Source organism: Neopsephotus bourkii, unplaced genomic scaffold (assembly GCF_033783945.1).
Source record: "Neopsephotus bourkii isolate Nb327-2 ecotype Australia unplaced genomic scaffold, CSIRO-AGI_Nbou_v1 NB_42, whole genome shotgun sequence".
Lineage (NCBI taxonomy): Eukaryota > Metazoa > Chordata > Aves > Psittaciformes > Psittacidae > Neopsephotus > Neopsephotus bourkii.
The window spans coordinates 588,356-610,777 of record NW_026900559.1 but is presented as its reverse complement, the minus strand read 5'-3'; the positions used below and the strand labels follow the sequence as shown (position 1 = coordinate 610,777).

General features: G+C 37.4%; 1 protein-coding gene across 9 annotated transcripts in view; it reads left to right on the top strand.

The window, feature by feature from the left end:
* CD44 (CD44 molecule (Indian blood group)) overlaps positions 1-22,349 on the top strand; it is a 59,386-nt gene extending 37,037 nt beyond the window's left edge. For 2 of the 9 annotated variants that reach the window (XM_061347021.1, XM_061347036.1), the window contains exons 7-12: positions 8,670-8,855; positions 10,621-10,881; positions 11,714-11,899; positions 15,114-15,236; positions 16,712-16,790; positions 19,214-22,349. In XM_061347021.1, coding sequence (XP_061203005.1) covers positions 8,670-8,855; positions 10,621-10,881; positions 11,714-11,899; positions 15,114-15,236; positions 16,712-16,790; positions 19,214-19,430 — 1,052 coding nt within the window. In that variant the 3' untranslated portion in view covers positions 19,431-22,349. Of the gene's footprint in view, positions 1-3,791; positions 4,321-5,750; positions 5,925-7,711; positions 7,874-8,669; positions 8,856-10,620; positions 10,882-11,713; positions 11,900-15,113; positions 15,237-16,711; positions 16,791-19,213 lie in introns of those variants that run through there. The other 7 variants (XM_061347053.1, XM_061347045.1, XM_061347077.1 and 4 more) reach the window with 5 other exon arrangements.
* The last annotated feature ends 73 nt before the right edge of the window (positions 22,350-22,422 follow it).

The window sequence follows — 22,422 nt, the reverse complement described above, 5'->3', positions numbered from 1 at the left end:
AAGTGGGAAAGGCAAAGTACTGGGATTTGTCTCACTGGTGGTGGTGAGCAAGCAGTTGTCCACATTGTTCAGGTACTGTGAAGGTAATTCTGCATGTCTGAAAGGCATGAGTGTGTGAGTCATTTTACAAGGGATATAGATGGGTTTTCTCTTTTCCTGATTGGAAGCAATTTAGAAGTTGACTCTTCCAATGAGAAGAACATGTGGGAGAAAGGAAAGGAAATATCTTCAAGACCGTACACTATGCTCATTCTGCTAGTACACTGTCCTTCGAGTGTGAGCATGCACAGAGCACCAAACATAGCCCACAGCTACAATGGGGTAGCTTTAGCAGGAAGATGGCAAAGTGATGATACTTTTATTGGGGGGAGAACAAGGGCGAGATATGGACTATGGGAAACATGGAAACATGGTGCTGGTCACTCACCTCTGTGATTATAAGGACTGCATGTAGGGGGCAGACGGGAAAGCATAGCTGCGGTCATCGTAAGACCTTGTGGGTTCAGGCTTCATGGTAGATTTAACATCATCACAGCAGATGTGACCTCAAGTGGCAATGGTTCAGATGATGAAGACTCTTCAGAGATGAATTACGCTTACCCAACAGTGTTTCCGGGCTGGGAGAGGAGTGTGGCCAACGACGAGTATGCTCCAAGTGCTAGTAAGGAAATAGCTTTCACTTGAGATGTTTTCTTTTTTTCTGTTCCCTACACGATATTTCTCCTCCTTTTCTCACATATATTGTGTGAAATTTGTTGCCCTCTCCATCAGCTCTTGTTTCAAAGGCCTTTCCTATGCCGCACACAAAAACATCTGTATGTTGTGGGGTTGGTATTCTTAGAAGTACATTGTTCCAGTGCATCTGGAATTGGTCTCTTCTCTTGTTTAATGTCTGATTTTGAGTTTCTCTTGGCTATTGTGTCTCAACGGATAGGTTCTCATTGGAGAATTTCCAGCATCTTTGTAAGTGTCAAAATTAATGCTTGTTTTCATGCCAATACCTGTCTTGCTCACCTGGTACTGCAGACAAAACAACTGAAAATTCCTGTAATTTTTCTATAAAGAAAATATCTCTCTTTTTCTATCCATGAATTCCTGACACAAACCTATAGGAACATTACTGTTTGAAGTGAGATGTTAGTAATATTGTGTGTTGGTATTAGGATAGAGCTAAAGCAGCGCCTTGCTCTCTGTGTGTATGCTGACACCTAACTGGGAAGTGTTTCTGGTGCAGACTTTACTGATAGCGCAACGCCAATGGGAGTGCGTGTGTCCTATCTCTGGGTCTTTTTTACCTGTCACGGTTACTTCTTTCACCTTTTTTACATCATGGTATGTCGTCTTGGTGGATGTTCCTCATTCTGGAATCTATCTCAGTCTATCTGCTCTCTGCTGCTGGCAATGCCTGTGAGGAACATACTAAGCTTGTACAATGTGAAGCGCTAACAAAGACTCACAGGGCTCTCTACTGTTTCCTCTCAAGGAACTTGGTTCTTTCTTGGGACTGCCACTAGTGCTTGCATGTGGCTAGGTGTCTGAGGAATGTAATGACACCACAGGTTCATTCATTCACCTTGCACTCACATCAGTCTCAGTGGGATGCGCATGCCCAAGGTGCTGGTGGACTTGACTTTGCTGGATGAAAAGTGCTTCTCAAGAAGTAATAACAAGATCCTGATTGAATGAACTGTGTCCTAACAGCGCCAGGGCCTCATCATGACAGCCTGGAGAAAGCCACCACCCAAGCTCAGTGGAATCCATTATCAAACCACTGGTGGTGGTCAAATCCTGGAGAGAAGACACGAGAACCCACACAAGCAACCAAGGGTAAAGAACATTGTGCTAAGAGAGTGCTTTGAATAGGGCCTGAATAACCAGAGCACAAGGGCACCAAGCTCCGGAGGAGTTAAGTTCAGGGGTGTTGAACGTGTGCTCTGTGTCACCGCTTTTCATTATCACATAGTTGAAGTGGGAAAGGCAAAGTACTGGGATTTGTCCCACTGGTTTTACTTTTGGTGGTGAGCAAGCAGTTGTCCACATTGTTCAGGTACTGTGAAGGTAATTCTGCATGTCTGAAAGGCATGAGTGTGTGACTCATTTTACAAGGGATATAGATGGGTTTTCTCTTTTCCTGATTGGAAACAATTTAGAAGTTGACTCTTCCAATGTGAAGGACATGTGGGAGAAAGGAAGGAAATATCTTCAAGCCAATACATTGTGCTCTCTCTGCTAGCAGAAGGCAGGGTTTGGTTAGTGCTGCGACCATGCACAGGGCTTCAAAAATAGTTATGAGCTACTTTGGGGTAGGCTTGGTGGGAGAATTGAGAGGAGATCTGGACCAATGGAAATATGGTGCTGGTCACTGTCCTCTGTGATCATTAAGGACTGCATGTAGGGGGCAGATGGGAAAGCATAGCTGCGGTCATTGTAAGACCTTGTGGGTTCAGGCTTCATGGCAGATTTAACATCATCACAGCAGATGTGACCTCAAGTGGCAATGGTTCAGATGACGAAGATTCTTCAGAGATGAGTTACCCAACAGTGTTTCCGAGCTGGGAGAGGAGTGTGGCCAACGACGAGTACTCTCCGAGTACTAGTAAGGAAATAGCTTTCACTTGGGATGCCTGCTTTCTTTTCTTCTTTTTTCATGATGTTCCTCCTCTTTTTCCACACATGTATTGTGTTGAAAATTGGATGCTCTTCTGATTTCCTTTTGAAATGTCTTTGTAATTGGAAGAGTTTGATTTTGCAACAAAGGAATTTTTGTTTCCTTATTTTATTTTTTTTTTTTTTGACATAAAGTGTTAAAACAATTCCAGTTCGTTTTAAAATCTACGTCTATGCACTTGTAGCTTCCTGTCTGTGGAAGATGATGTTCAGGCACGATCTCAGGTGGCTAAACCCCAAGCGTCTTTTTCATTGGGGAATGTCAACAAAACAGTCTTGTAGCTGTTACTTTCCATTTTTACCATGCACTGTTCTAACACAATGTCATCTGTTTTGTGACCTCAGATGTTTAGGCACAATTCAATAATAGAAGTCCGATATTTTAATACTTTGATTTTCCTTATATGAATAGTTGCACTGTGATTATCCAATAGCTCTTTTTTAACTAAAAACCTATCCATATCTTAAATGATTTTATTTTTAAACCTGAAAACCACTATGTATAAGGATCAAATCTAAATGCTGTGTTTCATTGAAGCACACAGTCTGCTACTTGGTCTTATGACCAAGGAATGGCATCCAGCCCTGGGTTGGTTTTATTTTCGGTAGGTGTTGCCATTACTGACTATAACGCTCTTTTTTGTACAAAGATAACAATCTATTCCCTTTTTACAATTCAATTTGATTTAACTTGAGCGTGTCTTTGTGTCTTTTGCCTGTGCACTTATTTACTCAGTAGTGTTTATAAATCAGTGTTCATAAGCTTTTTTTTTTGTGGTTGTTGTTTTTTAATTCCCCTGAATATTGTGGAGTATTTGTGGGGCTGTTTTCAGCAGTGCTCTTTGCTTTTAGAAGAAAATAGAAAATGAGCAAGTCATCTCACTTTGGGATTTTTTATTCTTTTCCCTAATTTGGGGGCATTTCTGGTGTTTGTTTATTTTTGGGATGCTGCACTGGTGACTTGCTCCTCATGGCCTATTGCATTCCAACTACCTTCTATAATCTAGTGGTTTCTGCATGCTCCATGGGTGAAAATGTATAGAGTCTCTGTTCATAGCCTCTTACGGAAGGTTTATTTTATCTGTTCAAGTGTATTACATCTTTCTTGACTAAAATTGGTTTCCTGGTGGCTGTGCTTTGGGTTTTTTTGCTGCACATAGCTTTTGAGCTCAGTGGTGAGTATTCTAACGTGAATTTGAGCACTTCTTGAGTGCTCAGCATCTATTCAGATATCTATCGCATTTGTAGGTGTAGCGTTATTCTTCGAACTTGAGTTTGAAAGTCTGTAACTGCTGTAATGGTTTTGCACTACTTCTGGCATACATTTTTCTTCTATTGCTTATTTTCCCCATTCTTCTTGGGAAACTTTGCATCTGTCCAATGCAAAGAGAAGAACTGGTTTGATGTAAAGGGATTTGATAAGAAAATACTATAGTTAAGCTGTGCATGAATTTATGTTCTCCATCATCTTATGGCACACATTAACAGTAGAGTAATAGTGGTAGATGTGGACCATGGTTAGTATTGAATACCCCACTGTCCTAACAGCTACAGACTCGCAACGTGAAACACTTCTGGAAATCTCCACACAAGATCACTGGAATCCTGCTCATACGGATGAAGAGGAGCAATATCCTAGCTCTGCTGGCAGGGGTAAAGCAATTAAGTGTTTCAAATAATATTTAGATTTGTGATGTAATTCAGTGAAGTATAACATTGTTATGATGCATCTGGTTGCAATTCCCACGCTGCTAACCTCAGTATAATACTTTTCTAGTTATTTATACTAAAGCCCTCAGAGGTAGCACCTATAACATTCATCTGTTATTCCAAGCCTATCTTTGCTCTATCTCTCTATAAAACCAAACATTTTCTGTGGATTTAGACATTCTTCGGATTTCTACAATTTGCCTTCAGCCACTAGATACCTGTCTTTCTGTTTCTGAGATTGTTTTGAACAGTGAAAGTTTACACAATTGGCATCAGAACAGGTGATACGATCACTTATCAGCCAGAAATAATTTTTGTGATAACTTTTCATTTACTTCTGAAGTATTGTTAATCAGTGGTATTTATACATTAGTTAAAATTAACTTTGCTTTTTTTACAAGAAAACCTGCAAGTAATTGATTTAATTCCAAAAATAATGAGTAATATTTGCATAAGTGCCCTCTTTATGAACATTTCATTGCCTGACTGTGAACAAAGCCTTCAGTTTTGTTCTCTTTGGGAAACAGCATAGGTTTCTCTAGCTGGTGACATGTCATATGTACTAGGTCCAGCTTGTTTTTTGTTCTTTGTCTGCTCTGCTTAAAGATCTTTGTTTTGTTGTTAATATATTGCTCATGAAAACATCTGATACCTCAGGAAAATGTAATTCAAATCAAGTTCTAATGCTCATTTTAATGTTATAAGTATTCTTTCTTTTTTCTTTTTCTTTTTTTTTTTTACTTTTATGAGCCTTTTAATATTCATTAGAAAATCTCTTATGGTTGTGGTACTTCAGGTGATTTCTTACTGCACCTTTTGCTATGTAAACATTGCTAAATCTCAGTAAGAGCTTTAGTTATTACTGAGTTCAAAACAGATATGCTTTTCAACTTTGAATAGATAAACATACTTATTTCAGTCACCCAGTCCCAGAAGAAATGACAATTTCATTGGAGCCAGCCTTGTGACTCAAAAGAGAAAATACATCCTCTTTTTTACTTTTAAAAACACAGAATACACAGACTCAACAGTTAAGTTAATATTAATAATTATGAACTAGAGATGCAAGTTCTTCTTTATTTGTATTATTCCACTGCTTCTCCTATAGCTTTTCTCTGCCACTGGTCATTGGGATAATTTCTAGCACACTTTAATCTTCTTCTTATCCTGGTGATGCTTTTGTGTGATAGGGTTTATAAAAGACTTCCCTTTTCTTTCATCTTTTATTTCACATTGAATGCAACACTGGAAGGAAAAAGACAAAATACAAAAGCCAAGCATCCTTCTTGTGTCTATGACAAAAGTGAGAGTAATAGGACTGGTGTTGGCTATTTTGATCATTACTGATTTAATCATCATCTTATCAACACTAGTTACAAGTGAAAACAAAAAACATCAAGGACCAACCCAACATCCACTATTGCACAGTGCTCATTCTGGATGGATCAGTCAAGAACAAAATCCTGCAAATACCCCTGGGAGTGTTAAACAATATGAAATTACTGTTACAGTTGAAAATTATATTGAAAAGGAATCTTCACATACAGGTAATATGACAGGACACATTTTAATAAATTATGAGGGTTTATTAAGGGTTAGGCTTAGAATTTTTTTTTTTCCCCTAACATTTTAGCATTCTGAGGCCACATGGAGGTTCTGTGAATAAACTTGAGCAATTCTGATGTTTGGGATTTTTGTTTAATTATTCTACAGACCTTTTCCTGGAGGTTTGCTTCTCTTTTACTTGGGCTGTGTGTCAAGACCTATCGTAAATTAATTCTGTAACTGTCTCTTATGTTTTGCTTTGTGTTACGCAGGCACAAAGTTTTAACAGGCTATCTACCGGGATTGTATCTGTAGGAAAGAGTGAATGTTTAAACAGAGAAAGAATAATGTCTGCTCTGTTTTCACTTATTTGGGAGATGTGTTAACTCCCTTCTTGCAAGTCATTATTGGACCTGTGGGGGTTTTTGCTCAGTTTTTGTTAATACAGCAATTATATCTATAACTTATCTAAAATGAGTTATTTAGCTGAGTTATTTCAATTTAATCTTATCTTACCTAAAACTTCTACTCACTCTGCTTTTGAGCTATGACAAGATGATACTGGTGGTGAAGAGAAAACAAAGCATAGTGTAAAATAAAAGAGAGGCTTCTCTCTTCTATTGATTGAAGCAACTGAAATGTAAAAGATCAAATTATACTATAAAGATAATAACTTAAAATTGGGGTATGTTAGTTTCTGTTCCCGTGAGTGTACTAAGGTTACTAGTTAATGACTGATGTGACTAAGTACTGCCAACAGTGAATTTAACACAGTCAGCATCAGCTCTTGCACATTATCAAACACGGGCCACTGAAAACAAGCATAACATAAATATTATTTGAGATGATGTATAAAGTGGATTTATTCCTTCAACTGAATGTAATCATTAGCAAAAGTTTTGCATAAGTCACTGCATTAATTGTCCCTAAGTCCACATTTCTCTAAGATATCAACCCCAGTTGTTTCATCAACATCCTTTAAAAATCTGGTGATGAAGTACTGCTGATATATGAAAATACTATACAGCATTACTATAGCAATATAATTGACATAGTTGCAATTAAAATTTTGATATACTGGGGTAATTTTTTTCTTGGGGTTTTGAGTTGAGGGGGTAAGGAAAGTAATGCTACTTATGCAATTTGGATACTCTTTTGCTGTGGCTGTCTAACAAAAGCTATAGAGTGGTTGATAAGGATATTGTAATATTTTTCAAAGTGACTGCAATGTCAAATATTCTCTGGTTGAATGCTGTCCTGTTATGTGCAGCATTTGCAAATTTGCAGCATGTGCTAGCCTTACCCTCTGTCAGATTCCCTTGTCTGTTTTCCTAGAGATAATGCAGCTAATAAAATGTGAAATTCTGAGGGGAAAAAATTGTATATAATCAATATACTCAAATTCTGTGATTAAAATCTTACTGATGGGTCTAATTCTTGCAGCTATTTCTGCCTTTGCTGCTCTTAATTCTGCATCAGTTTATTCTGGTTTGATATTCAACCAATACAAAGCCATCAGCATGATTTGGGGAAATACTTTTGAAAAACAATGAGATATCTTGTTTCTGAAAAGCATATGTTCAAGGAGTCAGTCTTATTGGTGACAATAGGCAGCTTTTCTAAACATAAACCAGAATGAGAAGCAAATCTGCTTTACTTCTCTTTGCCATTAAATGTAGTAGAAATGTGAGCAAGGCCTGTCATAGAGACAAGAACCGAAGAGGAGAATAATATGAGAAATGGATCTTTATATAGTCGGTTCATAATTGCTTCACCATCATCATAACAGCTACGCCCTCAAACCATGGGGCCAAACAGAACAACTCAGTGGAAGACCCAATTGTGTATCCAGGTTGGGACAAGGGAGAGAATTACACCACACAGGCTGCTGTAATGGATAGAATTAGTCCTTCCAGAAAGAATAGTAATGAAAAAGACTCACCCGCTACAGGTACTAGTCAATCATGTATATTTCATAACTTCTGTCTCTCAGATGGTCTGGCTTGGACAAACTTGTAGTGAGGAGTAACTTAAGACAGTGTTATAGAGTTATTAATTTTCTCTGTGCTCTGCTTGGGTGGTGGTGAGATAAAAGCTCTCAATTTTAGCTCTACATAAGATGTTTATCATTTTTAGTTATAGAGACCACTTTCAGTACGTACTTCCTGTTCCTTAGCAAAGCATGACTGTATTGAATTTGGAATTGCGTCTATCTCATTACATACGTTACATTATTTGGTGTTACACAGCCTTCTTTACTATACATATTTATGCATATTTGTACATCTGCGGGTTAATGCTTTTAATTTGTGAATATTAACCCAGGGAAAGAATGCTCTTTTCATGCATTTTATTGAAACATTTGTCCCTCTGATGAACAGAATTATGCAAGTAATTTATAAGACTGGCATGATGCAATATCATGATGCAGTCTCATATAACACATGCCATCTAGGACATCAAAATAATGTTCTAAAAACATGATATGAGAAACATGACTTACTCCTGAAATAAGAGGAAAGGTAATTTAATCATTTAAGTAGATGAGAATAGCAAATAAAAATGTCTGATAGATAAACTGAGAGAGAAGCAGTAACGTATGGGAGGACAGAAGGTCTCCCTTGTTTTGTGGTGAGGGAAGCATAGCTGTGGTTTAAAGTGAACAGGAGACTAGGACTTGGTGGGAATGGGAGGGCACAGCAGTACACACATGTAATTCACATCTGATTAAATCACCCTGATCACAGCTGTTGCCTCTCCTGATGGTGCCCACCACGAAGATGGAACTCATTCACCTCTGCCCTCAGATAATGAACCAGGACAGGGCACTGAAGGCATCATGCATCCCACAGACGCCCCTGGGGATGAGGTCCTCCACAGGACCACAGCCAGTACGAACAAAGCTGGTGATGATGCTCCTCTGACGGGTACCAGTAAGAATAATGGATCATCCTCATTTCTCATGCCTGGTGTGAAATGAGGCATTATTTCTTCTGAAATTGGTTCTTTTCCCTATCTTTCTCATCCTGGGGGTCTACATTCTTACTGTGGACTTACAGTGCAATCATTTTTATGATTTTGTTGCATGTGAACATCTCAACAAGAATTATTATTTGCTTAAGGATTTTTATTTTTTTTTTCCCTGGGTGCCCTGTTTCTTATGGCCCCCAGCTATTCTCACATTTATTTTTAGTAGAACATGATACTGAGAAACCAATTGCTTTGTGGCAGTGGCTGGTGCTGTAAATGATTCATAGACATAAAAATAGTTTTTCATGCCTAATTTTTCCTGATCTTGGTGTTGCCACAGATTCTCTTATTACTTTGAACTCTGACATAACTTACTGCGGTTTGTGCACATAGTTCAGCAAGGTTCTAACTCTGATTCCCAAGCTTTGCATGTTATCCAATTAAAATTTTCTTGAATCAGAATATTACTTTTTTATTCTAATACTTTTGTTGTTTAATAATGGGTTTTTATGACATTTTAGTGTTTTGGAACTTTTTGCATCTTTCTTGCATTTTCTAAAAAAAAAAAAATCTAAAGGAAAATTAGTCCCTTTTCTACGTCAAAATCCAGTTTTATCAGGATTATTTAATTTGCAACATTTAGGGTTTGCTGAAGAGCTATAAAAGCCAAAAGCTGTGTGGTTTGAAATACAGTTCTTTACTCCCTACTCCTGTTTCCTAAGTGTGGAAGAGATCCTGTAAAGCTTTGCACTTAATTTTCCTCAGTCCTTTGAGTTTTATATCACTTGACAGACCAGTTGTAAATATGAAAACCGAGCTACAATTTTGCAATTAATTCAAATATTTTCCATCAATTTGAATCTTATTCCTGTGTAATGATTGGAATCCCTATACTCATTTTATTCTGAAAATCATATCATTTTTTTCTCCCTTCTAAATAGTGATTAGTAGGTATTTTTAACACTTTAGGTCACTGTTTGGAGATGCATCTTTTGGTTTGCTTATTAATGTTAACTTTTGGTGGTGCAATTTTAAATAAATATTAACCTTTATTATTCAGTTAATATTTTTGAACACTTGGAAATTCTGACAGTGCGTTTAGTTAAGTAATCCCAACTTCTTAGCATGCTTTTGTGACATACTTACTTTTTTTGCATCAGTAGCAGTCTTAGCACTGCCAGAATGATGTGTGAAAGATGTTCATTAAATAATTCCATGCCTTAATTTTCCATTTAAATAAATCTTCAGTTCTTCTCCTGGGAGCCCAGCACATAGCACATATTTTTATGATCATCTCATGGAAAAAAGAGAGATACCTAATTAAGCTTAAAATATCTCATTTTTTAACATGGCAGTATTTTCAAGATCAAATGGTCGAAGTGGCTGCTATCTGCTTTTTGTTTCGTATGCTTAATCCACACTGAAACTTAAGAAATGAATAAGCACCTATTACATTCATGTGACCAGTAGAGTATTAGTGAAGGAAGAGACAAACCAAAAATAATGTGTCATATATAGATGATCTTGTTTTATTTGTGGCTTTTTTGTTGTTTGCTGTTTGGTTTTGGGGTGGTTTTTGTTTGGTTGGTTTGAAGTATTTTTAATGTATATTTTACATTGGCTAGCAAAGAACAAAATAGAGCTTGCTAGATAAAATAGAGGGGGAAAAATACATAAGGTGAGGTTTTGTAAATGTCTTTGAAGTTAACTTAGCCATCATTGCAACAGTCACAGCCTCCATGAGTGTTCTGAAACCGGAAGATATAACCCAAGAAGTCTGGGCACCTCACATTGCGGTAACAGCTACTGCCTCTCCTGATGGTGCCCACCACGAAGACCGAACTCGTTCACCTCTGCCCTCAGATAATGAACCAGGACAGGGCACCGAAGGCATCATGCGTCCCACAGACGCCCCTGGGGATGAGGTCCTCCACAGGACCACAGCCAGTACAAACAAAGCTGGTGATGATGCTCCTCTGACGGGTACCAGTAAGAATAATGGATCATCCTCATTTCTCATGCCTGGTGTGAAATGAGGCATTATTTCTTCTGAAATTGGCTCCTTTCCCTATCTTTCTCATCCTGGGGGTCTACATTCTTACTGTGGACTTACAGTGCAAAAATCAGTGGTGGGATCTATGCTGTTGATAGAATTATCTTCTTGCTGGTACACTTTGTGGTTTATGTCTTTTGCTGAAGCATGTTTCACTTTGCACGTTGGTGATCTGAATCCCCAGTGCAGTCTTTCTTTTTTGCACATCAGTGGGTTCAGGCTGGATATGCTTTAGCACCATCTTTGGTGTGGTGGAGGTGCTATTGTGGGTTAAGCAGATGCCTTGCTCCTGTGGCTCAGCAGCAACACCATCATTGAGGAGTCCTAGTGGCGAGGGCAAGGCAATCACAGAATTATGTCCCATAAATTCTGCCTTTGATTCTTTACTCCTCCTCACCAATGGATTGCCAGGCAAGATGACCACGCATCTGGCTGCAGTATGGCTTCTCACTCCTGAGTCACAGGGTCAGGTTTTGCTGCTGTGGTCTCTCCTTCTGAAGGTCTTCCCTCTCTGTCTGTCACTGGAATCTGTATGTGTAGTCAACATCTCCCTCCAATGTGGTGAGCATGTATGTGGTGTTTAAGGGTCTCTCAGAAGCCAGTGACTGTTGAAGAAGGGGAGGTCTTCATGTCTTCTCTCCTTTGGTGCTTTGAATAAGGAGGATGGACATGCTTTCTGGCTCACTGTGGTAAAGGAAAGGGAAATAACATGGGTGGTGGTTTTGTGAGTGCTCACTTTTAAAGCTGATCATGCCATCATCATGGCAGTCACACAGTCCATGGATGATGTTAAACAAGAAAAAACAACCAAGGAGCCACTAGTGCTTGGGTCTCCGCCTGGAAGTGACAATGAACAAGCAAACACCACACATGGCTCCCATGTCAGTTGGATACCTGGAGTTTTCCCAGACATTGAAGATCGTCTTAATGAATTGCAGACCCCTCTTCCTACTAGTAAGAACTATAAATTACAAGCATTTTCATTTATCAGTCATTTAGTTGTTATTTCGGACAGTGGCAATTGTTGAAACAGCATGTGTACTAACTATAATTGTGAATTGTTATCGTATTATTTCCTTTTTGTTTTTTTGGCATTTTGGTGCTTTTTTTGTTTTCATTTTTCACTACAGCCATATTGTAAGATGCCATTAAAGGGAATCTCTTTCTTTACAAAGCAGAGGTTAATCCGCTTAAAATAGTGGTTTGCATACAACTTTTTCTTATATTCAGTTCTCCGTATGTGTTAACATAACTATTATAGTGAGAAAGTGTAAATTTTCTCCTCATTCCCATACCTATGTGATAGAAGCTTGTCTTTTCTGAGAAGCATAAATGATAGCTATGTTAAACTAAACTGTCTGTCACTTTTCCCCCGATTCATATTCCCTCTGCATTAACTGAACACGTATCAAAAAAAAAAAAAAGTAATTCTCTGTGAAACCTTTTCTTTTTTTCTTTTTCTTTTTCTTTTTTTTTTTTTTTCTCCTTGTATTTGCTTTTGGTATCTTGCCAGTAATTATAATTATAGCGGTGTTACTGGGCTGTAACTGACATTTCATTTGGGAACAATTTCTTTTTCTTTAAAGGGTTATTTTCTTCAGGTAGTTAGTGCTGTCAACAGTAACAGTGTTTACTGATTCTACTACATACAATCTTTCTTTCTTTGTGTGTGTCATCACGTGTTAATAAGTACGGGAAATGAAGGGACTTATTCCCAAACACAGCTTCCATCCAAATAATCGCCTTCAGAAAGCTTTTTTCAAAATGCTACTTCTCATGCACAATGTGCTAAATACTATTCTCATGCACGTTCAAGAAAGTCAGTGGAAGGAACTCAGGGTAGATTTTAGCTAATGGTCTCTGCACATTCTTTGCCCATTAGCAAGGTTAGGTACTTATATTTTTTTTTTAAGATAATTCTTTTATTAATTAATTAATGTTAATTAATGGTCAGAATTTGACTTTTTTCAGAATCTTATATAAAACCCAGTAAAACCAACCCTATCAAAATTGCCTGAGTTATAGTACTTAGACATAGGCACAATATAAAATGCAAAGCATGTATTTGATAGAATTTTATTGGAAAGATTAATCTAATTTTAGTGATGGTTTCCCATTACCACAAACTTAGTTCTTGTCTTTTGCAGCCCTGTTCACTTAATGAATAAAAGGTGCCTCAATTTTATTTGCTGACATTATATGCTATGAAAAAATTATTTCTAGCTTTCTGTTCTGAGCCCTTAAAACCTGTAAGAACACTTTGGAAGATAATTTTCTAAGTCCACGTCTGTGTGAAATCTTTACACTGTCAGTGTCCTGGCAAAGGCTCATAAGGCCATATTGCTTTTCATTTATCATTTCCTGTTGCTTTAAAAACCACAGTACAGGGAATTACTTGGACACTGCCATCATCATAAAGGAGTTTATTTACCGAAGGGTTCATTTATTTGTAATGTTGCCCCATATATCTGTAATGAAATGGAAAAGATTCATGAATGTATTAGCAGATGTATTGTTAAAGGCTTTCTCTGAACAATTGAATGGCTTGAAGTGCTATGATACATTCTTTCACTTGCTTTTTCTCTACAGCAAAGTTTAAGCTGTGGTCTGACATCACACTAATGACTGATGTGTTGTCCAAGTGTCCATGGAATAGCAAATCAACCCACTGAAGAAACCAAAAAAAAAAAACTGTTAAAAAGAAAAAATCTAGTATGTCATCAGAATGAAATGTAGAAAGCCTTTGAGGATCCCTCCCTTCCACTTGCAAGCACCTCCCTGGAGCCAGAACAGCAGGAGACATGACTGAATCCTGCCTCTTTTCATTGCTCAGGGGAGGGGTGAAGTAGCAAGTTTCTATTAATAAATAGATGAGCGCCTTTCTAAGGGGCTTTATGGTAGAAAAGCTCTGTCATTTCTCAAAGATGATATAAAGCACCTTAAAACAAAATCTGCTGAGGTGTGGCATAGACAAGTATGTTCTTCTTGGTCAGCTTTCCTGGGGGCTAGATCAGGACCCTTAGTCACTGAATTCATGCTCTGTCCTTTGTGGTGAGATTGCACAAAACAACTCACCAGTCAATAAGTTTCTTGTTAATAAAAATAATGAGAACATCTGGAAGATTCATGAACTGGCTAAACTTAACAGAGGGAAAAAATGTACTTTTCAGTTTTGTGTTTGCCAGCTGCTATTAGGAAATGAGATCAGAAATGTACTGTAAAATGTGTTACAGAAAAAGAACTTTACATCTGATTAGAATAAGTGTGTAATTTGCTCTGTTACAGTCTGGAAGAAATCAGAGAGGTGGAGATCTGTAATATCTTTTTTTTGTAGCAATAATGAAGTAGTTGTCCCAAATGAAATCACAATATCTGTAATTGCTCATAATTTTAGACTTGGGATAGCCATACGGTAACGGCATGGGCCAGAAATGTAATTGCATAGCAAATGCTTGAGACTGGAAATACGCATTTTGGTTCAAATGTCTTAGAACCAAATTACACAGCTTATTAAAAAGGATAAGGGGATCCACCTCCAACTTTAAAGAGAGCATTTTTTTCTATTAGAAAAAATAGTTTAAATTTTTAAGGTCCCCCTTTCTATGTAGCTATCAAATTTAAACCCATTCAGAGAACTAACCTTCTGTTTTATGAAATTGTTTTATCCTGTGTAGGAATAAAATCCAAAGTTTAAAAATTTCTCCACAGTGGTCATTTTAGGTTTAAATAAAAAAAGTAAAGTTCTTTTTCTGTCTCTCTTCTGTTCTCACTCTTTTTTTCCCATGGAACAAGCAAGATACTTGACTTGTATGACAAAAGCCTCTTCAAAAAGTTGCTGACATTCACATCTTTACATTTTCTTGAGAACATTTCCAGGCAAATGTAATTACATTTTGGTTCACGAAAGTATGGCATAATCAAAATGGATACGAGAGAGACAGGAGGGAAGACCCATGAGTTTTGTTATTCAAAATACTAAACTAGCTTTATTTCAGATGATTATGAAGATTATAATGTATGTAATAGTTTTCGGTATAAATACTTTTTTATTACCTCAGCATGTACTTTCTAGAATATCTATTTTTAATTGTGAAAGTCATAGTCTTTGTGTCTCGCTTTTAGATATTCCCTAAGCATATTTGGCCTAATGGATGGTCTCATTCTTTAGGTTCTACCCCCAGTATATATGGTAATCAAGGACCACACAAGGGACATTATGAATCCACTACTTTCCCTGCAGAGACCACAACAACAAAAATATCTCCACAACCAAGGTCGGCCCACGTACCAGGTGGGTTTTTGAAGTCATATGTTTTAATAGTTTACAGAATTATATTAATATGAACTGAAGTAGGAGATGAATATGTAGGTCCATTACAGTTGTTCAGGCTTTATTCTAAATCAGGTGATATTCAGCATTCTCACTAGTAGTCTGAAAAATGAAGCATATTGTAATTCATATAATTTTCCAGCAATACAAGATGAGAGGAATCAAGCATTTGGAGAATGGGATTAAGATCCAAATAAACTTTATAAATTGACATGAAATCAGGCAAAACTCAGTAAAGATATACGCAAAGAAGCCAACACCATGATACAACTGCAAAAGAATGCAAATGCATTCTGGAACATATTAACAGTAATTTTTAAAACAGAGAAAGTAATTATCCCACTCTACTTAGGCTTAAAGTATCCAGAGCTGAAGCACTGTGTTCAGTTCAAGGCATTACATTAATCACATATTAAAAAAAACCACCCCAAACCTGAAGAAGATCACAAAGGAAACTTTGGAAAGGGAACCCTTGAAGCACCTTTGGAAGAATTCATTGTTTTCAGTGAAAATTGAATGGAGATTTGAGAAGAGTATGTTGCAAAAAAGAATGGTTATCAGTTTTTCACTATGGAGTAATCATAATCAGCTAACTAGAAGTAGTAATTTGCTTCAAATGAAATGTAGTAGACTTGTTAAACAATAGAGATTAATTTCAATCAAACAAACCAGCTCTTAGGAGACGATCTCTATAATCATAGTACAGCAAAAAGAACAGGCTACAGCAGAGGTGGTGAAATCTCCTTTACTAAAAATGAAATCTACTGTACTTCTTACTGACCCTGTTTCACTGCAGTTAAATGTAGCTGATATGATCTCTTAGGTTCCCTCCCAATTTTGTATTTAGAAATATTTTTATATATAATAATAATATTTTTCCTTCTAGAATTTACCTCATAATTACCCCTTAAAGTAAGATTTTATTGGGGGGGGGGGTAGGAGGATGGGTAAGGAAGGGGATAAGAGGAAAGAACATTTCACTCTACATGAAAGCCATCCTGCTTTTGTGCCTGGGATTGAAGGTGTATCTTTGCTAAGCCTTTTCTTTTGCTCTTGGAGTAAATCAGTGATACAGCTTATCTTCACCGATGCTCACTGAGGTACAGTGCTTGTAGGTGTTAATAGTGATAGGGTATATTATCTGAGTGGGCATCATAGCTGAATGATGAAATTATATTGGATTTGCACAGAAGTAGTTTGTAAAATGAACAAATGTTCATGTAAGCTAGGGGGAAAAGGCTGAAGTTTAAAGAACATAACAAAAGCTTATGTTATAGAATCACAGAATGGTTTGGGTCAGAAGGGACCTTAAACATTATATCAAACCCTGTGCCATGAGCAGTTCTTGCCATGGGTGGTTCTTGCAGTTCTGCAAAATGGCAAAACTACATGAGATACTAACATGCTCTCTTTCTCTCCCTCAACTCTGCCCACAGAATGGCTGATTGTAGTTGCTTCCCTTGTGGCACTTGCATTGATTCTTGCGGTGTGCATTGCTGTCAACAGTCGAAGAAGGTAAGGTAGCCCCTTTACTTTTTCAGAACACACTGCCTTGCTGTTTCCTTCATTGAGAGGCTTCAAACCTTCACAAAAGAACCAAGCATCATAACACAGGAAACAGCTGCTTCTGCAAAGCTCTGTGACAGGGTGTGAAGGCCCAGGCCACTGTGTATCACACAGGTCACGCATCGTCCTTCACACTCAGGTGGAACCACACAAAGTCAGTACCTGTCTAAAACACTTGGTCTTTACTTGGAGATGGAAACTAACTGTATATAGATCACAGAGAATTAATTATTATCTAGTCATTACTTATTAATAGGAAAATCCCACCCACTGAGAGTGAAAACTATGTGAGACAGACATAGCAGAAACCACAGGATGAGCTGAGTATAATCCTCCACCATTAATGGTGTTGTCTATGTACAATGTGAAGGGCTGCATTAGACAATAGCTGTCACAGGATTAAATTGTTCCTTCCAAACAAAAGGCAGTATCACAGCTCGCAGTCACAGAGATATAAAGCAGAGCACTCGATAGCTTTACAGATTTATTTCACTTTACAGATGAAAAGCTGAGGAATAGAAAGTTACAATGACCTGTGCAAAGTTAGCCATGAAGTTTGAAAATACTCGGATAAGCTCTAATATTGTTCACTCACTCTTCTCTGGGGGCTGTTCTGAGGTTACTTCTCAGTTGTCCTGAACAGGTTTTTTTGCAGCTTGAACATTAAAGTTGAACCCTTTAACAGAGTATATGTTTTCTACTTGAATGCTGAATTCGAACTATTGAATATTATGCATGTTATGTACTGCATAATATGTGGAGGTATTTGTTCAGGAAGCAGTGAGCAAATTTATTCCTAGTCTGCTTGTTGCAAGAAAGCACATGTTCATGCTTCTGTAACAGTGTCAAGGTCCTCCAAAGCATGACATGGGTGCTAGAATAAATCTCTGCCATCATGGTGAGGGAGCAACCCAGGCAGTTCCTGCCCATAGTGCAGAAGGCTTCTATGAGACAAAATACTGCAAACAAAATGCCAAATTGTCAGACAGAGAAAACTGGTTACAGTTTTGCTGAAGCAGTACTGAGATGCCACCTGCTATGTTTGGCAGATGACTGTTATCTATATTAGTGCTTCTCTGACAGTATTAAAGACCTGTTGAAATGAGAGAGCTATCAAGCCTATAGTGAGACAGAAAACTCTACAACTTTATTTCAGTGAAGTGATTTTGGAGTTACATGGACTGAACTGCATGGCTTATTGATGTATATGCTATCTGTTGTGCCTTTAAAAATGGAGACTGCCATTGTTTTCTCCCTCTTAACCCAGAGTCACCATAGGAACAAACAGGGTCACTATGGCTAATTACAGATTGCATCTGACAAGAAATTAAACAATCTCAGAGCTGTAAATTACGCCCTATATACTGTTAATGAAAAATGTATCTTTTACTTAGAGCTTCCATGCAGCTGAGAATGAGTTGCAAAGAGAGAAAGTGGATGTATTCACATGTATGCATATGAATGCAGGGATTAGACCCTAGTAATAGGTGTTAATCAGTGTTGAGGAAATATTTGAAGCTGGGTGTACTCTGGTATGCCTGAAATAAGGGTTTTGTTCTGTTTGGGTTTTTTTTCTTCCCCACTCTAGTAGGATCCAAATGCTAACATGAACAAGTCAAGAAACCTTTCTATATATTCTCTGCTAATACATTTCAAATTCATAGATGGGTAGTTACTGCACTGTCAGTGTACTGCTCGTGAATGCCAACTAATCTGAAACACGAGTGTGTGTGTGTGTTTATTCAAAGCTACATACCAAGTTTATTGGGCAGCTCTGTAGCAAGTGTAACTTTAAAAGTGCAGTAGTTATTTCTTACCTGAACTTCATAAAGAACTACGCTGTTGACAGCAGTGAGAGTAGTAATCCCTATTTCCTTGCTGTTGGCAAGCTTCCAGGCCTGACATGTTAATACAAAGAAGGGAAAAGTTACCTTGCATAGTGAGAGCTTAATCCAAATTTATTGCTATCTCAAGAATTTGAGCATTTTCAAAGGTGTGGTCCAAAGTCTAGATTTAGAATGACCCCGTGGGTCATTCTTATAGTGGGGTATATACGAAGCTCATAAATGTGGATATATCTAAAGGATAGAAAATCATTTCTAACTGTCAGTAGTGAATGTTATTCCTATCTGTAGTAATGGTAGATACAAATCAAATAAGTTAGCTCCTGACAAGTTTTTTTGCGTATCATGGTGGATGCTTTCAAAAAGGAAGTATGCAATATGGAGGAGCTTTACACTTAGTATTGTGTTCAGTCCACACTGGCAGACACAGGTTTCATGTCCAAACATCTTCTCATAAATACTGACTTTCATTTTTTAACTTACTTCTCTTAATCTCCATTTAGAGTAATTCTTTTTATTTCTTTCTAGATGTGGACAGAAGAAAAAACTGGTGATTAACAATGGCAAAGGGGCAGTGGAGGACAGGAAGACAAGTGGATTAAATGGAGATGCCAGCAAATCACAAGAAATGGTGCACTTGGTTCATAAAGAACAGTCAAATGACCGAACAGGAGCATGTGACGAATTCCTGACGGTTAATGAAACACAAAATCACCAGGAGCTTGACATGAAGAGTGGTGTGTAATGGTACCGAGTTGCTGAGTAGATCAGAGCTGGGGAAATTACAATCAATCACATGGAACTTGGACAGGAATTCAGAGATGCACTGTGCTACTGATGTGTTTTGAACATAATTAAGTTTTATTCATTTTTAATCAGTTTAAAATTGTCTGAGTTAAAAAATTTACATTTGCTTCCTGAAAAAAAAACCCAAGATTTTTCAGTTCCCAGTTCCTGCACAGAGTTTATGTCATTGTTCCCCAGATGGAGGGTCTTCACTGTGCAGAGGTACAGAAGTGTCCAGTTACTCCATCTTACAGGCATTTAAAGGTGCTAAAGTTGCCATGGTACAAGAGTAAGTAAAGAACAAATGACAACAGCAAAAATCAAGTTTAAACCAAAAAGTCCTTCTATACAATGTCTAAACCATAGGAATCCTTCAGAAATGCCTTCCAGCCAGGAAGAGCAGTGGGTGCATTCAGAGTATAAACAAAAAGTGACATTTTATGATGGTTTATGGCTTGGTCTGCAATGAGGGAAACCCAGAAGGACAGAATCTATTTATCTCTCTTCTAAGTGTCTATGGCCATAGAGCAAGTGCTCTCGGGAGGTGGAATACACAGATGAAAATATGAAAGAATACATAATAAACTTTTGTATTTTATTATCCTAACAATCTGTACAGTTATCCTTGAGTTTTTCAAGGATTCATTGATCTTCTTCCTCCCTCCTTCATTGGTCACAGTTTGTGCATGTTTTCAATGAGTCTGTTAGGATAATGAATAAAACAGAATGACCCCAGCTCTATCACACATGCACAAATCAAGCTATTGGAGATCGTTAGGGAAGATGACAGTATTTTATTCCTGAAGAATAGGTCTACATCTTCTTCTGCTGTTTTACTTAGGAGATGCTGAGCCTTGTAAAACTTGTTTTCCCTGTAACTATTATGTTCCACCAGTTTGCTGGGATTTTAGAAGTTGTCTTTTTATGATCTTGCTCAGTTTGTCTGAATTCTATTTCATCCATGGTTTTCCCTCTGCTTTTTAAAGATACCAGAAGAAACATTACTTGCTTATTGGTACCAGAAGTTCAAATTCAACAGAAAACATCAAACAAAATAAAAGGAAACTCTCCTAGCCATGTAATATAGTTAAGTAACTGCAGCTGCATTGTTATATGCTTTTGTTTGTCCTTATGTGTCTGTTATGTAAAGTATTTGTATTAAGCTATGATGCTGTGCATTATATTTGTATGAGTTGTCAGAAAGAAAATTATTTACTGCCAGTAAATAAGAATAAAATAAGTACCATTTTTAAGAAAGTGTACTGGAACAGAGGGGGAATGATAACTTCTAATAGGGCTGCCTCTAGAAAATGCAAGTAACAACCACCCACGGTAATTGCAACCAGTGGTCTGTGTCAGTTGCATCAGGGCTGGTCAGATGTTCCTGTTCCCTGACCACAGCACCTGTCTTTGAAAACGTTCTGCTAAGGCATGCTATTTTATGTTCTCTGTCTAAAGCAATTTAGAAAGCAAGTATTCAGCTAGCTAAATACTAGCGTTAGCTAGCGCTTATTTTTACTAGAATGAGAAGCACAAGACTGTTGATCATATTCCTCACTCGCATCCCTCCAGCATTTTTCCATGTATTTCATTGAGTTGCTCAGTGCCTTAGTATCTGCAGGCAGATCTCAGGGGCAGTTTATGCCTGAGCAAACATCCCAAGATGACGTGTGATTTTAAAGTACACATAGGATGGTTTTGGACTTTACGTAGGTCGACGTATTTCACCTATGTACAGTCACACAGCTCATGGTCCAAGCTAATGGGGTCAATGTGTTTTTACATCAGTACTTGTGGTCCACTGTCAAACTTCTCAGTCCTTTCATGTATTTCCATACTGAATTGTGTAGTGGGAAGTTTATTGACTCTGTGCATTGATTTTTTTGTTTATTTCCTGAAATGTTTTCAAGCAAGCTTTTCTATTTGTCATTATAAGTCAAAATGATCTGTTGAAGGCTGTGTTTAAACTGGTGTTAGGTACTCATTTCACTAAGTATGGAGATCCAGAATAAGAATTATTCCTTTCTTTAAATCCTAATTTAATATAGTTCCCAGTCAAAAGGAGATATTTCATTGTCTTGAAGGCTATTTTTTTCTTTATAAAAGAAAAAAGAAAGATGTGGCATGTATTTTGTCTCCCTGTTCAGATGTTTAATGGTGAAATCCACAGACTCCTTTCTAATTTATCTGATGTTCATTGGCTACAAATACACGGACAACACTGGTTGGCTTCTTTTTATATTTTTAAATAGGAGATGCTCAAGTTGTCTTTACAGAGGCAGTGCCATTATTCTATATATGCTGATTCTTTTTAGATTATCATCTGATTCATGTGTAAATCTTTCATTGTAGTTTCAAAACTAGATGTGTAAAATAGTACATATTTTTATTAATCTTGGTTTTATTATTTGAGGGGTTGTTTGTTGTATTTTTTTTTTATAGAGAGCACCTGATATATTTGCATATTTATTTAACAGATTAATCAGAATGAAAGAAAATATCTTCTCTAAATTGTAACTAGAAATAGTATTGCTAAAACCACACTGAACTGTAAAATAAGCTTCCAAAAATAAACTTGATTCCACACTGAGGGTAAAAAGTAAGACTGACATTATTAGTAGGCGAGACCAGGCTGGACCCAGAACGGGCACTGGGATCAACTTGTGTTATTCCTTTGCCTTGAACAGTTTTGAACAAATAAAATCCAGACCACCCTTCACTGAAATACTGTCTGAAGCAGTAAACAGAATTAAAAGTGGGATTGTATGTCTTATGAGAATGTAGTATTTTCATCTAATATCACAGGGTGTGTTTTTCACCTGCATTTTATTGATGATCTCACAAGGAATGTTTGATTAAAGCAAAGAAAGGACATGCAGCTGTCATGTCTACCTGTGTGGTTGTTTTAAACCCTCTCCACATCAGTTCCACAACATATATTTTTGCACAAT